The sequence below is a fragment of the Chelmon rostratus genome, chromosome 6 (assembly GCF_017976325.1).
Source record: "Chelmon rostratus isolate fCheRos1 chromosome 6, fCheRos1.pri, whole genome shotgun sequence".
NCBI classification, from domain to species: domain Eukaryota; kingdom Metazoa; phylum Chordata; class Actinopteri; order Chaetodontiformes; family Chaetodontidae; genus Chelmon; species Chelmon rostratus.
In genome coordinates this window covers 20132911-20147335 of record NC_055663.1, presented here as the reverse complement: position 1 = coordinate 20147335, position 14425 = coordinate 20132911, and the positions used below count along the sequence as shown (strand labels likewise).

Sequence of the window (14425 nt, the reverse complement as noted above, 5' to 3'; positions counted from 1 at the left end):
CATCTAATAAAGAATTATTTTATCATGGCTTATTCTACATTAAATTACTTAACCAGATGCTTTAATGCATCACCAATTAGAATCCAATCAAAGTTTACTTTGATACTTCAGGTGCAAATTTTCTGATAATACTTTTGTACTCTTACTTAAAAATACTTTAAAGTCAGATCTTTTCCTTGTAACAATATATTGCATTGAAGTTTAAGTACTTTTTCCACCACTGAAAAGAGTACAGTATGATGTGAAGTAGCCTGATTAAAAAAAAAAGAAAAGAAAATCTTTATTCAGCATTGCAGCAGACTTAAGTATTTCTGCTTTGATGGAATTTTTCAAGCATAATTTATTTCCTATTCTCACTCCCACAAACTCGATTCTTTCATTTCAAAGTCATTTATCATAAAACACCATAAAGTCCAGCCGCGCTTTAAACCACCACGGCCGCACTGTGGGAAGTGAATTATTTGAGAAATTGCCGTCGATCACAAACTAATTCCCAGGCTTTATCTGCCGCTGACAGGCACGTGTGTTGAAAGAGTTAACCCCTCCTCGATCAGCCACCCTGCGAGCACAAATAGGCGGAGTTTGGGCTCACACACTCCAGTTTTTGTATGTTGAAGAGGGCAGCCTGTGTGTGTATGTGTGTTTATGTGTGTGAGAGAGAGTGTGTGTGTGTGTGATAGAGAGACAGAGAGAGAGAGAGAGAGAGAGAGAGACGGGGTTAAACATGGATACGAGATTAGACGTGAGTTGTAAACTAGTCCCGGCCTGAACAGGACAAGCACCGGCTCCTAACTGAGCGCAAACACGGGATTATTATGCCCAGCGCCACCGTGTCCGTGCGAAGTTTATCCGAAGTGGAGAAATACCTCGGCAGCCGGATGGTGAGTATCCCGGAGCGCGGCGAGCAGCATCGCCGCGCCGCGCCGCGCCGCGCTGCGCCGCACACGGCGGGTCTCGGACATCACCAGCGGTACATTGTTGTCTGTTGAGCTCCACGTCATGTGAAACCAGCAGCTGCGCCGCGTCAAAGCTGCACGTTTGGTCCTAGCAAAGAGCGTTTTTAGCCCCGTGAGACGTTCAGGGTGACAGAGGCAGGAAGAGAGGAGGCTTTGTGGAGATGTTGTAGGGCTGAGAAGATGACTTCAAGTGTGTGTCACAGTGAACGGGACGCGGTGGGTTTGTCCACACGGGACAGTCGACTTTCTGAGGCTGCCTTGTGTCGAAATTAGGGCTGAACGTGAGGTTGTTTTCAGTCTCCATTAATCTGACGCTCATTTTTTTAATCGATTATTCGAATCATTGTTTGGTCTGTTGAGTGTCATGAAATAGTGAAGGATGCTTCTTTCTCTAACTTGTTTGTTTTGCTCAACCAACAGTCCAAAACTACACAGTTTTAAGTTCAAGACGTGCGAAACATCCTCATGGGAGAAGTTGGATTGACTCCAGTGATTAATTGCATATCAGAATTGTTATCTGATTAATTATCTGTCAACTGACAAATCGATTAATCATCTAATTTCATCTAGTTTCAGCGAGTGTTTTAGTCTCTTGGATGTGTTGTTTCTTACAGATTCACACAGAGTGACCAAGATAAATAACAAAAAAACTCTACACTGCAAACCAGTACAAGTAGTAATCATACTTTAATTTGAAACTGGTGGTTTTAATGGTCGTCCAAACAGTAATCTATTTGTGCTGTAGTTTGTGGCCTTGTTGTATTTGTCTGCCTCCAGCCAAATAAATTGGACCAAGTATTTCACTTCCAATACAACAGCAGCACAGCCAAGCACAGCCTCAGATTATACCACAGAATGGAGTCAATACAAAAGCAAAGTACGATTACAAACACAAACTGAAGGTGTTTATGCAGAGCTTTTGTACTGATTTTCATCTTACAGGCGTGTTTCTGTTTTTGTGGCCACTCAGTGACTCAATGCCTGACCTAGTTTTTCAAGAGTGCAAATTAAATTCTTACCTTAATCCCACTTTATTCTACGTGGCAATGTTTATTTTATTTTTTTTCCCCTTTGCAGTCATAAACCAAAGTGGAATCTGTTAGTGGTTAAATGATAATGTCCTGATTGCCCTCAACTATATTTGATGCCTTAACTCAGAAATGTAGTATTTGACCTAATCAAGTCTGTTAATTTTACTCATACAGCCCAAATTACAAATGTGCCTGAAAGAGCTTTACAGTCTCTCTGGAAAAGAAACGACCTCTCACAAAACCCTCGGCCTTACACAAACAGGTTTAGGGAGAACCGTTCAAGCAAGTGCTAATGTTAATGTATGATGTTCAGAGAAATCCCCTGAAGGCTGTGACAGATCAGCTTGAGCATGCGTTGAAAGCCAGGTGCTTTCAGTCACAGTGACACCGAGGTGGGGAATGCTCCGCCGAGCGCGAGTGTGCATCGTGCAGCAGGTTGTTTCTCTGTCTGGCATGTGTGAGCCTTCAGGCCTGCCTCTCTTATCACCTGTAGCTTGACATTTTCAATCTACCCACCAACAGGATCCTGCATCCTAAAGGGACCACCGACAGGTCCTCAACCTGTTTAGCTCCTATTTAAACTTCCCCTGCTGCCCTGCGAGCAACTGCAGATACTAAAATGTAAGACCAACTCACATAAATGAATGAAATCAACATTGTTTTCCTCTGGAGTAGAGCTTGAAAGAATTGTACGCAAATGATTTGAGCCAGCTTCTCAAATGAGCAATTAGACGGTCGTGGCACAACGACCAACACAACATAACGGAACGACGCGTCTGAGGATTTGGCTGGTTTATTGCCACTGGACTGTGCAATTATGCCTTTCCTCCTTTTGTTGGCTGCAGATGACATTCCAGTTTTGTTCCTCAAAAAGCCATTGTGCAGCAGATATAGTGGGTTAGAGGCCAAAGATGATGCAACACCTCAGTTTGAGTGGCTCGTTTCCATAAACTGTCGTTAACCCTCGCCGGATGGTGGCCCCGCACAGCTTTGCGTGCCGTCTCTCGGCGACATGCCTGTCCTTGCGCGAACCTTGTGCGGTACCTGTAACGGCTCTCTGACATTCATGTCACCAGACAAAAGCCTGAACATATCAGCCATCACATTAGTATAATTAGCAAGCTACGTTCTGTATTCTGTCTGAATCATTAAATGGCAGCCATTATTCCATTTTTTTATTCTCTTTTTATTTCGGTTTGTTATGATTTTCATGCTGAACGACCCGCTTGACTCCTCACCTTCCGTGCTATGTCACTGGCTCTATTCTCTCTTTTTGAGTTTGAATCCGTGCATTGAATATAGCTGCATATTTATCTTAATTGAATCCCATTCAATGCTCTCCCAGTCCACGGGGCCAAGCAGACGCTGGGAGTGTTAATGGGCTATTGATTTAGTCCTGGACCAGCTTGTCAATGAGATAATGGTGAATACGTCTTAAGCAATTCATTCCGCTGACCTCCTGGGGATTAGTCATTCAGGAAAGGCAAGACTTCAAACTCTCTAATTTTTTCCCCCACTTTTATTCTGATGACTCTGTGTACTGTTTGGCTTCTAAATAAAGGTTTTGCAATCAAAGTGTGGCCACATATGCAGCTGTGGGATGCAGATGAGAGGAGGAGGAGGAGGAGGAGGAGGAGGGGATGTTGGGTCAGCTTTCTGACTACAATCAAAGATGTGCTCCCTGTCGCTCTCACTCTCCCCCGCTCTGGTTTTCTTCCCGTTTCCCTGTGTGAGCTCCGAGTGGGAGAGTGTCTGTATCCATGAGGATCAGCTGGAGGGAATACCAATAAGCACCGCAGGCTTCTTCCCCCTCTGTGGGTCTGTTCTCTGCTGAAGGGACGGTTTTGTTCCATCTCAATGAGTGTGCCAGCTCTGCTGTGTGTGTGTGTGTGTGTGTGTGTGTGTGTGTGTGTGTGTGTGTGTGTGTGTGTGTGTGTGTGTGTGTGTGTGTGTGTGTGTGTGTGTGTGTGTATTTGGGGTGCGCAGAGGCAATAACAGAGAGAACGCTCAACAAGTGCCACCCTATGCACCACACACCACAGCTTCGTCATTTTGATCTACTTTCTTCGGGTCATTGCAAACACCTGTGCTTGCAGTTGCATGTGTCTGTGTGCCTGCATGACCCGACCCTACATTGTGTACCGATGGTTTCACCAGATTACAGCTGCAATTGTGGGGACTTACAAACATTACTTCCTCATAACGGGGACAATGCCTTCCTGTTTGCATAAGCAAGCGTCTGTTTTAATAACGTCCCCTCTAACAGGGTGGGACGGCGAGTTTAGCAAGAAACGGGCTCAGTTTCTTTACATTCTGCTAGTCTGAACCAATATTTATTTCACTAATACTGCTCAGTATTTAGTTCACACCCATTGCATACACACGCAGTTCTAAATTATTTGTGTCTTCACCTTAATCCATTTCAGGACATTTAATGCTGAATTGCTGCTTTGCCTGCTTCGTCTGGCGCAGATGAGAGTGAGGTCTGTTTTTGCATGTAAAATTGAATCACTAACTAGATCATTGATCCGGGAGAGAGCACTCTGCAGTGGAAGATACGCAGCATCTGCAGTTTCTGTCGACTCCCCCGACTTTGCACCTAAAATCTAGCAAAGACCTGGAGGATTTCTCAGGCAGAGCAGCACGCAGCTCTCCTGTGTCGGGTTAAGATTGAGGCTAATGCAGTCGGATCTTTATGTTGCGCTGTCTAGCGAGGTTAGAGCATAAGTATTAAATGGGTCATGGTGTTGGACAGACGCTGTGTGCTATGTAGGACAGCGTGGGGGACTGGGGGCTCACACAGGGTTGAGGTGTGAGGGACACGCCCTTGGGGCACAAAGGCCTCCTGTAGATCCTGTTGGTGGAGATGATGATGACTTGGACGATGCTTGCTGCTGTTTGGGAGCATCCTCCCTTTGTTCTCTTCACGTGATCTTATCTGTTTCGTTTTCTCTCTCTTCTCGCTGTTTTGTCTTCCACTTTCTGTCTGGCTCTCCTCTTCTGCTCTACTGACACACTAATATCACTGGTTGAGTCAAACAGCAGTGGGCGTACGCCTGGCTTGTTAACTTCAAAAACATTTTCTCACATTCATAGTGATAAACCTTTTTTTTTTTAGCTTTAAGCATATGATCAGACAGATGGGTCTCACATGGCCCAGCTTCTAAATCCCAAAGAATCACAGTGAGAAAGCAGAAGAGTTAATCGTGTTGCTCAAGGACTCCCACACAGGTCACTTGGTTATAGATGAGAGCAGCCTCTTCACAAACTCTACCCTGAGTTGAATCTGTGACCCCTCAGTAAAGGACGGTCCACCTAACTGGCAGACTTTACCGCTGCCATCTGCCGCGTCGTAGCAGATTTTCCCCCCTGTAACTGGGCTTTCAACCCCCCCGCTGTCTCCAGCTCTCCCCCCAAAGACCTTCAATCCTCCCACTGTTCCACCCTCCCACCTCAACAACCCCTGGAGAACGCATGCATAAGTGTTTGGGAGAAACGGAGTGAAAAGTAGGGCAGCTCCTCGGCAGATTTGGGAGGACGTTTTCATCAGCATGAGGCTAATTCATTTCGCAGAGCCACTCATCCAGAGAGACCCTTGCATTGCTCCAGCAGTTAGTCAACATGGGTAGAAATTTTGAGTGGCAGTGGTGGCGGTGGAAATGAGCTTATTAAATTGAAATCTTCACGGAATGATTTATCTGGAACTTGATGCTATCCTCATTTTTTGGGTTCTAGCGTGTGTGAAACATCTGGGTCGTGTTATTCGTGTTATTTGAGCCGCTCTCATGAATCAGGCCTCATGATTCACCAGAGCCGAAAGCCACCTTCGTTTTTTTTTCTAAGGAAAAGATTACTCCCCATTCCAGCTGTGTAATACAATTTTGGCTTGACATTCACTACTCCAGGTGCACGTGTGTGAATGTGGAAGGTGTATTGACACTCTTTCCAAACATCTCCCACTCCTGTTAAGGTTTGCTTTTGCTGCAGGCCTCAGCAGCGATTCTGCAATGGTTGCCCGGTCACAATTTGATCCACTTTATGTTCGGCCCGTATCTATGATATCACTACAGCTTGAAGCAATAAACGTACACTTCTGTGCTCTGTGTTTTGCCCCTAATGCTACAGAAGGGAATATTGCATAACATTTCACATTAAGGCTGGTGGTGGGAGAGAGCCTGAGGAGCTAGCTGAGTTCCAGTACTGCAGAAATAGCATGCTGTCTAAGCTGTCTGGTCAAACAGGCAGCTCTTTGTGTTCATCGTTTGAAAACTAAAAAGACTTGGTAATATGAGCAACCTGCACACAAGCCTGCCCTTCGACTCCTCTTGAAGAAGGAGGATATTAGGCTCCTCTTTCTTTTGTATGACAAACAGGTTTGACAAAAGAGCACCTGATGTGTGAAGCTGATTGTTTTGCAAGATATTGCATGGCAGGAGCAGGACTGTGATTGGGTGCAGGGCTCCTCAGGCTATACGTCAGGCCAGGAATCCATATGCAGTAGCTAGCTCATCAGAGTCCTGGACAGAGCTGAGGTAGGACATGACAAAGTGTGCTTTTTCTCTGGAAACAAAGAGTCCAGTGTTCAAGAAGGACAGATGCCAGAGAGGGGGAGAGATTGGGATGAGGACAGAGGCTGAAATACCCCAGGCATGCTCGGAGAAAGAAGCGTGCCATTCTCTGGTTATGCATGATACATAAATCAGTATATATTATGTATGTACAGTATAATTATAAGCACAAATTTTATGTAAACTAGAGCTGAGCTCAGTTTAACTTGTACCAGCAGGACTGGTATCAGCTTTATATATTCATCAAGCATCTCCAGTTTGTTGGTCAAACCAGGGAACAGAAAGCTTAATTTGTTTACTGCCTGTCAGGACTTAGAGTTTATGAATGTGTGCGTTTGCGCGTCCTTGGCTGCCCGCTCCATTGATAGTGTTTTAAAGAGAGGCTCCATCGTTTCACAAAGCCGGCTCAAATCGTCTTTCACAGCCCTCGCGGGGGATAAAGCATCAGGGCAGCACAGAGCCTCTCAGAGGCCGATGTCGACACAGAACTTCATTTCAATCTTTCATCTAATTGATTCATTCAGCTATGCACCATTTGCCGGGCAGCTATCAAAGGCAGGCCTGAGCCCAACCACTGATCTTGTTTCAGAAAAAGCACTGAAGTAAAGAAGTCAAGTTTGCTGTGTCAACATCTGTATGTAACATTTGTAGATATATTTACAGTTGCATTATGCAACTCGTTGCATCTGCACAGACGTGGTAATGTTATGTTAACCCTTAATCACCTGGTTTACTGTTATCATGTTGTGTTCAACACAGCCAAATACAGAACAATTTAAATAATTAAACCATCAAATTCAGTTTTTAAATTCTGATTTGGATTATCTGCAGTGACATCCAAATCATGTGCGTATGGCACTGATCGTCAACTGCCAGCCCGTGGACCACATCCAGCACTGGCCGGACACCTTGAGGTGACTCTGCAGTTGTAAGACAGTCGCTAAGATTGTTTATTAGACGCAAAAGGTGCCACTTGGGTTTATTTTCATTGGCCAACTGTTGTATTGAGTCTCAAACTGAGTATTTTTCTTTGCTTCCTGAAGCGGAGATTTTTGTTTAGATAAGGACTCAATCTTTTTTATTTGTGGGTTTTTGTAATAACAAGTAAATGCCTCATTTGTGGAGGTCTGAGAGCATTTATTAGTTTATAGTTATCATTCTGCATTTTAGGAGTCTGTTCACTCATTTTAAAGTCTGACCCCCACAGTATCTGCTTTAAAAGCATGAGCATGACATGTCAATGAAATTTGTCAGAAACAAGATAATAAGAAAGATTATAAAATAAAATTAAGACACTAGAATAAAATTAACCAACATGCAGTAAAATTATTCGTAAATGCAATTAAAAATATACCACAAATGAAAATATACTAAGACAATAAAATATACTAAACAATAAAATATACCAGTGAAATATACAACATGACAACAACTTGCTCGAATATGTTCATTGGTTTTTAGTGTCCCCTAGAAACTTTGTTTTGTAACGTTATGACTGCAACTTGCAGTGTGTCTATATTTGCTTATGTTTACTCTGTGTATTGTGCTTTTCGTCAGTTGGTGGACCACAGACAGGCAGGCAGGCAGGCAGGCAGGCAGACAGACAAACGTGCTGCTAGCACGGGCTGAAAACAAGTCAAAGCAGTTTCTGTGTTGCACACTATGATGTGTGTTCTAGTAATAACTGAAGATTCTTGCTCACCGTGTCGCCCTCGCGAACTAGTTCGACTCGTTCTTTGAGTTTGATCTCACAGTCGCAACAGCAAGTAAACGGGAAAGTACATGTGTAACTGGATTCAAAGAGGACTAGTCCTGCTGAATGTCTTCATATTAGTCAAAGCATCTGCTATTTGTAGCTATATGTTAGTGTGTGTGCACAAGTTTATGTGTAATCATACTTAATCACCGTATTATTGGTAAACCCTCTCCTGAGTTCCACCTGACAGTCATGTGTCGAGGACTGTCAGTGTGTGGTGGACTCTAGATATGCTGGTTAATTGTAAAGGTGCTTATCCTGCAATATGTAACCATGACATCATGATGTGGAAATGCTAATCAGGATTCAGCCTTAAGTCTGCTTGAGTTAGCCGTGATCTGTTTATTTGCTTGAAACTAGCAGTGTTAACATTTGTTAAGGATTAGTGCAGCTTTGCACGACCCGTAGTGCTTGTTGTACAACACTTTGTATCAGGCTTTATCAGCTTACACCTCGTACGCGGGTGTACTGTGATCAACTTGCAAGGTCCAGTGGCTTGTTAGGCCACCGCGACATTGCAGCGCATTCCACTTGAAGTGACGCTTCTGTTCTAAAAATGCTGTTCTGAAACCTAATTACCACTTTGCTGCTTTCCTCATTTTCCTCTTTATGTTTCATTCTCTGCAGGTTTCCCACCAAAGTTCAACTTGCTTACTTGAAACACATTTATTCTGTTTAATTTTCTCAAATCTGTAGCAGAGATCTCAAGAGGTCTGTGCTTGACAGTTTCTGTCTGATGTGTCAATAATTCATTAACTCTAATGCTGAGCCTCTGTCAGGAAAAACGTTGAGCCTCTGTCCGGAAAATGCTAATGTACTGTAAAAATAGGGGACGATGTCTGGAAAAGGGATTTCCTAAGCCTTGTGGCCTTGTGTGACATTATCACTGACCTACATTAGATGCACGCTCCATTTCCTTCACACACATTAATAGCTGTTATCTGAATTTTGTCATCTGTGTCATCTGTGTGCTATAATATAAACAAAACGGGATTAAATTCTGGATCCTAAAACATAACAGATGTGCCAAATAAGAGCATTACATACACACCCAGATGGTCTCACAGTAGAGCAGGACTCACTGTGTAGAATTACTGTTTATGAAGAGCAAATTGAGAAACATTCTCCTCGCCAGCCGGTTTTCAGTCACATGAAGCAGCAACACCGCTAGACACAGCTAACAACACCATCGCCCCTCCAGCAATTATCCAAAACATTCATTTGAGAGTGAAAATAAAATGTTTGTTGTAAATGTCTGTTGCACTTACAAGTTTAACTTTGCCCAAACGCACACTGCCTGTAGTTGTGCGTGATAATAACAAGAAAACCTGTCTCTACAAAGAATCTGGTGATTTCACATAAAAGTACTGTATCATAACCAAGAGGAGTGAAAGCCAAGACTAAAAAATTGGGTCAATTTGAAATGGAATGAAATCTGTAATGCATAAAACTGCAATTGCAGGCTATATTTAACCTTTTCCAGATGACTTGTTTTGCTAATTAGACCCATTTCCATAGTAAAAGATCATTCCTGCAAAAGCTCCATATCTGTCTCTGATCTGTACTTCTTCTCCTTGCAGGACAGGAGTTCTCTGAGCATCCCTGCGCCCATGCGTCGGGGTTCTTCAGAGAACAACTTGGATCTGGACCTGAGTGATGGAAGCCCTGGTCCTGCTCTTGGCTTCGAGGTCCAGCGCAGCCGCTCTTGCTTGGACAACCTCCAGCAGAAGATACTGAAAGTCACGGAGCAGCTGAAGATTGAGCAGACGGCGCGGGACGAGAATGTCGCCGAGTACCTAAAGCTGGTGAACAGTGCGGACAAGCAGCAAGTAGGGCGCATCAAGCAGGTGTTTGAGAAGAAGAACCAGAAGTCAGCTCAAAACATTGCCCAGATGCAAAAGAAGCTGGAGCAGTACCATCGAAAGATGAAAGACAATGAAATCCACCACAGCCCGTCACCTCATCCGTCCACTGTTAAACACAGCACCATACCCAGGGAGTCTCCCAGACAGCTGCTGAGGGATATGACTGGCAGCGGCAGACACCCGACCATGGACAAGATCAAGACCATCGGACCGGGCGTGTCCCTCTCCCCTCCTTTCTTCTTCAGCAAGCCCAGAGAATTCGCCAACCTTATCAGGAACAAGTTCGGCAGTGCAGACAACATCGCCCACCTCAAGAACTCTCTGGACGCTTCCTCGCCGCTGCCCACTGACAGTGCAGGCAAGGGGCTGAGTAGCAGCACCTCTATGGTGGGCAAGCCCAAGTATCCCAGCGATGATGAGTGCTCCTCAGGGAGCGCTTCCATTTCGGCGGACAGTAACGGGAACCCAGCGGGGGCGGGAGTGTCGGCGGGGCAGGCGCAGGGTCAGGGTCAGGGCCAGCAGGCCGGGGAGGACGGCCAGAGTAGATTGGCCCTGAGCCTGGAGGAGGTGAGCGAGATCAAAGAAGCCCAGAACCAGCTGGAGGAGGATATGGAGGAGCTGAAGTCTCAGTTTAAGAGAGAATATGGCATCATCAGTCAAACACTGCAGGAGGAGAGATACAGGTATATCACTTAATATTTCATCATAATACAGCAGCAGGCCCAATGTCTAATATCAATGCTAATGTTCTCATGTTGAGAACTGACATGATTACTATTAATATAAACATGTAAACAACACTACTTAGGCAAGTATTTATAAATGGTACAAGCAGTTAATCACATTAGCATCCACAGAAGCCCTTCATACACAATATGTTCAAATCTGCCCATAAATAATAAATTCTAAATAATGTGTGCATCCTCGTGCATCCACTGCCAGGTATGAGCGTTTGGAAGACCAACTAAACGACCTGACAGAGCTTCACCAGCATGAGATGACTAATCTGAAGCAGGAGCTGGCCAGCATCGAGGAGAGGGTGGCCTACCAGGCTCATGAAAGGGCCAGGGACATACAGGTAAATACTTGTCATATTATTATCTAGTATGTAGTGATGCTTAACCTGGAATTGCAGACCATGTGACGTACCTGTGTGGCATTAGGGTGGAGATTCAGCAGGACTTTAAGTAGCAGTGAGCAAATTTAAATGCATTGTAATAAATTGAAATAAAATCTAATACATTGCTGAAGCTTTTCTGATTTCTATTAATAAGGCTGTTGCCTTATTAATGGAATTTTGGGTAATTTAGGATTAAAAGGTCAGCAAAGTGCCACCCAGACCCACACAGTCTCTCTCCATCATCTTCATCTCTCTCAGGAGGCTCTGGAGTCGTGTCAGACGCGAGTGTCCAAGCTGGAGCTGCAGCAGCAGCAGCAGCAGACGGTCCAGCTCGAGAGCCGCGACGCCCGCGTCTTGCTGGGGAAGAGCATCAACATCATGCTGGCCATCATCACCGTCATCCTGGTGTGCGTCTCCACCGCCGCCAAGTTCGCCGCTCCGCTGATGAGGAGCCGGCACCACGTGGTCGCTACCTTCCTGGGAGTTTGCTTTTTGACCATATTCTGGAAGAACTGGGAGCGTCTACAGTACGCCATAGACAGGTTGCTGGTGCCTGCCTGATGGTGAAGAGTGCACACTTTAAACAACACTGCAGCAGCCTGGATGCTGTCAGTTGTCACGGTAGGACTGTCTTAGAGGATTGGTTCTACAATCGTCAGAAGACATAAATTCACAGTTTTTTAAAATCAGACTGAAATTAAATTTTTGTGATTTTTGTTTCTTGTCTAGAACTTGAATGTGTGTTGCTAACAATTTTCATTTAACCTTTAAAATAATATTTATATAACAGTACATTTTCTTACTCCCCCCCTGCGGATTGCTATGGAATCCTCACAAGACATAATAAGTCAATTCAAGGAATAAGAAGGGTGAAGAGAAGTGCATTATCACTACAGTGCAGCAGCGTGGCACTCGCGTTTTCCCGCAGTCGAGGTCAAATTTGGCAAATGGTTCTCCTTCTTATTATTTTGCTGCAGCTCGACTTTAACAGCTCTCAAACTGCGTGCACACGCAAACAGAACCAAAACCTCAAACTTGCATTACTCCTTGGCCACATCTATGAAATGCTAAACATGGCTGATGGGCGGGGTTTGTCACCTCTGCTAAGAGACGGTGCAGGGGTTTTTCTCTATTTTTAGTCTACATGCTAATCCAAGCTACCTTGCTATCGGTTGTAGCTTCATATTTAGCATACAGACATGAGAGTGGTATCAATCTACTAGTCTAACTCTCAGCAAAAAAATAAGAAGCATCTATCCCCAAATGCTGAACTACGTCTTTTAATGAAGAATCTCCAGACGGACTACAGCACAGAGGCAATGGACATCCTGTTTTTCTACGTGTTTATTTTCTCTATTCCTGATTGCCTTGTCTGCTGTATGTGGTCTCTCATCTCTTAAATTCTGTTTACTGTTGTTTAAAGTGCAATACATTTGATTTCTACAAGCACTGTTTTTAATATGTTTCTTTTCAGACTTCCATCAGTGTTTTTACAGGGCGTCGGCGCTGGGGGTTGGGGTTGGGTGAGGAAGTGTCATTAATGTTGGCATGAGAGATCCATAACCACTGAAGCCACTGCTGGGCTCTGATAAGACCAGCTGTCTCCTCTCTCAAGGGCCAGAAATCAATCCCACTGCATTACCGAGCTGATAGCGCGGTAATATCAACACATGCCGGCTCTCCAGCTCAAGCACACATGCGCACGGACCCAAGCAACACACAAACAGACTTGGCTCTCTTCATGTCTTACTGATCTGATGTTTGTCTTTTACTAACAATGTGATTGAGAAGCGATGGGTTATACTGTGACACAAGCCTTTTTTCAGAGGAAAAATGCGAATCCCTTTTTTTAAAGAAGCAACAAACAGCCTTCAGCGCTCCAGTGATGACAGAGGAGCACATCACGGGCTCCAAGTGATGAAGTACGAGCCTTTTTTTCTTGGACTGACTCACATACTTTATGTTCATCCTATGAAAATTGCCTATGCGGATCTCACATGAAGCTACGGACCACTTTTTAACGCTCGTCTGCCATGATAAGATGTTATATGTTGATGTTTGTTGTTGTTTGTTCTTTTAATGACTGTATCATGTGGTTTTGTTCTCATTTTGACATGTTTGAGGACTTTTACCTGCAGAACTACAGATCTGGTTTACATTGTCCTTTCATCTCTGGTGCACTATGTGATCAATCAGTTGTGTTTTCATGCATTATGTGCCTTTGTCTGACAATTTCTGTTAAATTAAACAAGTCTTTTTAATCAATTTGAGACTCATGTTCGAAATTGGACTTGTTTTATGTTTGTTGTTGTGTTTTGTCATGGAATTCGTTTTTTCTTACGTATTCGACTATTGATACATCTCAACACTGTGGACAACAGTCAGGAAATTAGAGATTACTTCACCATTTGTGCAAGAAGGAAACTGAGACACAAGTTTGTTGACTCACTGAAACTTCCTGAAAGTGACCTATTTAGATTAACACAGGATATTCAGTCTTTCTTCATTGATAAAACTTGTGATTATCTTTCAATGCCTTCTGGACATTTGCACCAGAAGAATCAACCTTTAGAAAAACTTAATAAGCATGCTGTTTCTAATAAGTTACACTCGATTATATGAACGCAACAAATATTTCCTGTTCTCTCACTGCTAAGTACTCTCCTTCACCACCACTAGGGGGTGTAGGTGCTGCACTGTTGACGCGACTGAGCTCAACACAACATATTGGAAGGCTGTAGCATCTTACACAGCCTTCATAATACAAACCAGATGTTATACATGATTTATGTCTAAATTATATATCCCCATTCTGTCTAAATCAATGCCACAACTTCACACAAAGACTCCAACATCACAGACGACAGACACAACCCTCTCCTGTAGCAGTAATGTCACCAGCAATGTGGAAGAGTAGCGCCCTCTGCTGTTCATGTAAGTAAACACTGAAACTACAGTTTTTCTACACATCCCAACAATATTCTGCACAAATTTCTCCATTGCACCATATTTCTATGTGTTTCCATTAACCTCAAATCTAGGTCATACTGTAATCCATGCTGTGAAGAGCAATGCTGCCTGCAGACCATGACGACTGTGGTTCCCATCAGGGTGGACTTTGGTACCCAG

The 14425-nt window shown here is 43.9% G+C and overlaps 1 protein-coding gene across 2 annotated transcripts; it reads left to right on the top strand.

Annotated features, from left to right (window-relative positions):
- The first annotated feature begins 624 nt into the window (after positions 1-624).
- Positions 625-13555, top strand: LOC121607891 (transmembrane and coiled-coil domain protein 3-like). Of its 2 annotated transcripts, XR_006006898.1 has the most exons (5): positions 625-881; positions 9892-10859; positions 11119-11254; positions 11555-11917; positions 12771-13555. XR_006006898.1 is itself a non-coding variant. In XM_041938917.1 (4 exons), exons 1-4 carry the CDS (start codon positions 816-818, stop codon positions 11855-11857), a joined length of 1473 nt encoding a protein of 490 aa, XP_041794851.1. In that variant the 5' UTR covers positions 625-815; the 3' UTR covers positions 11858-13555. The 2 variants fall into 2 exon arrangements, 1 of the variants encoding a protein (XP_041794851.1); XM_041938917.1 differs by having other exon boundaries at positions 11555-13555.
- The last annotated feature ends 870 nt before the right edge of the window (positions 13556-14425 follow it).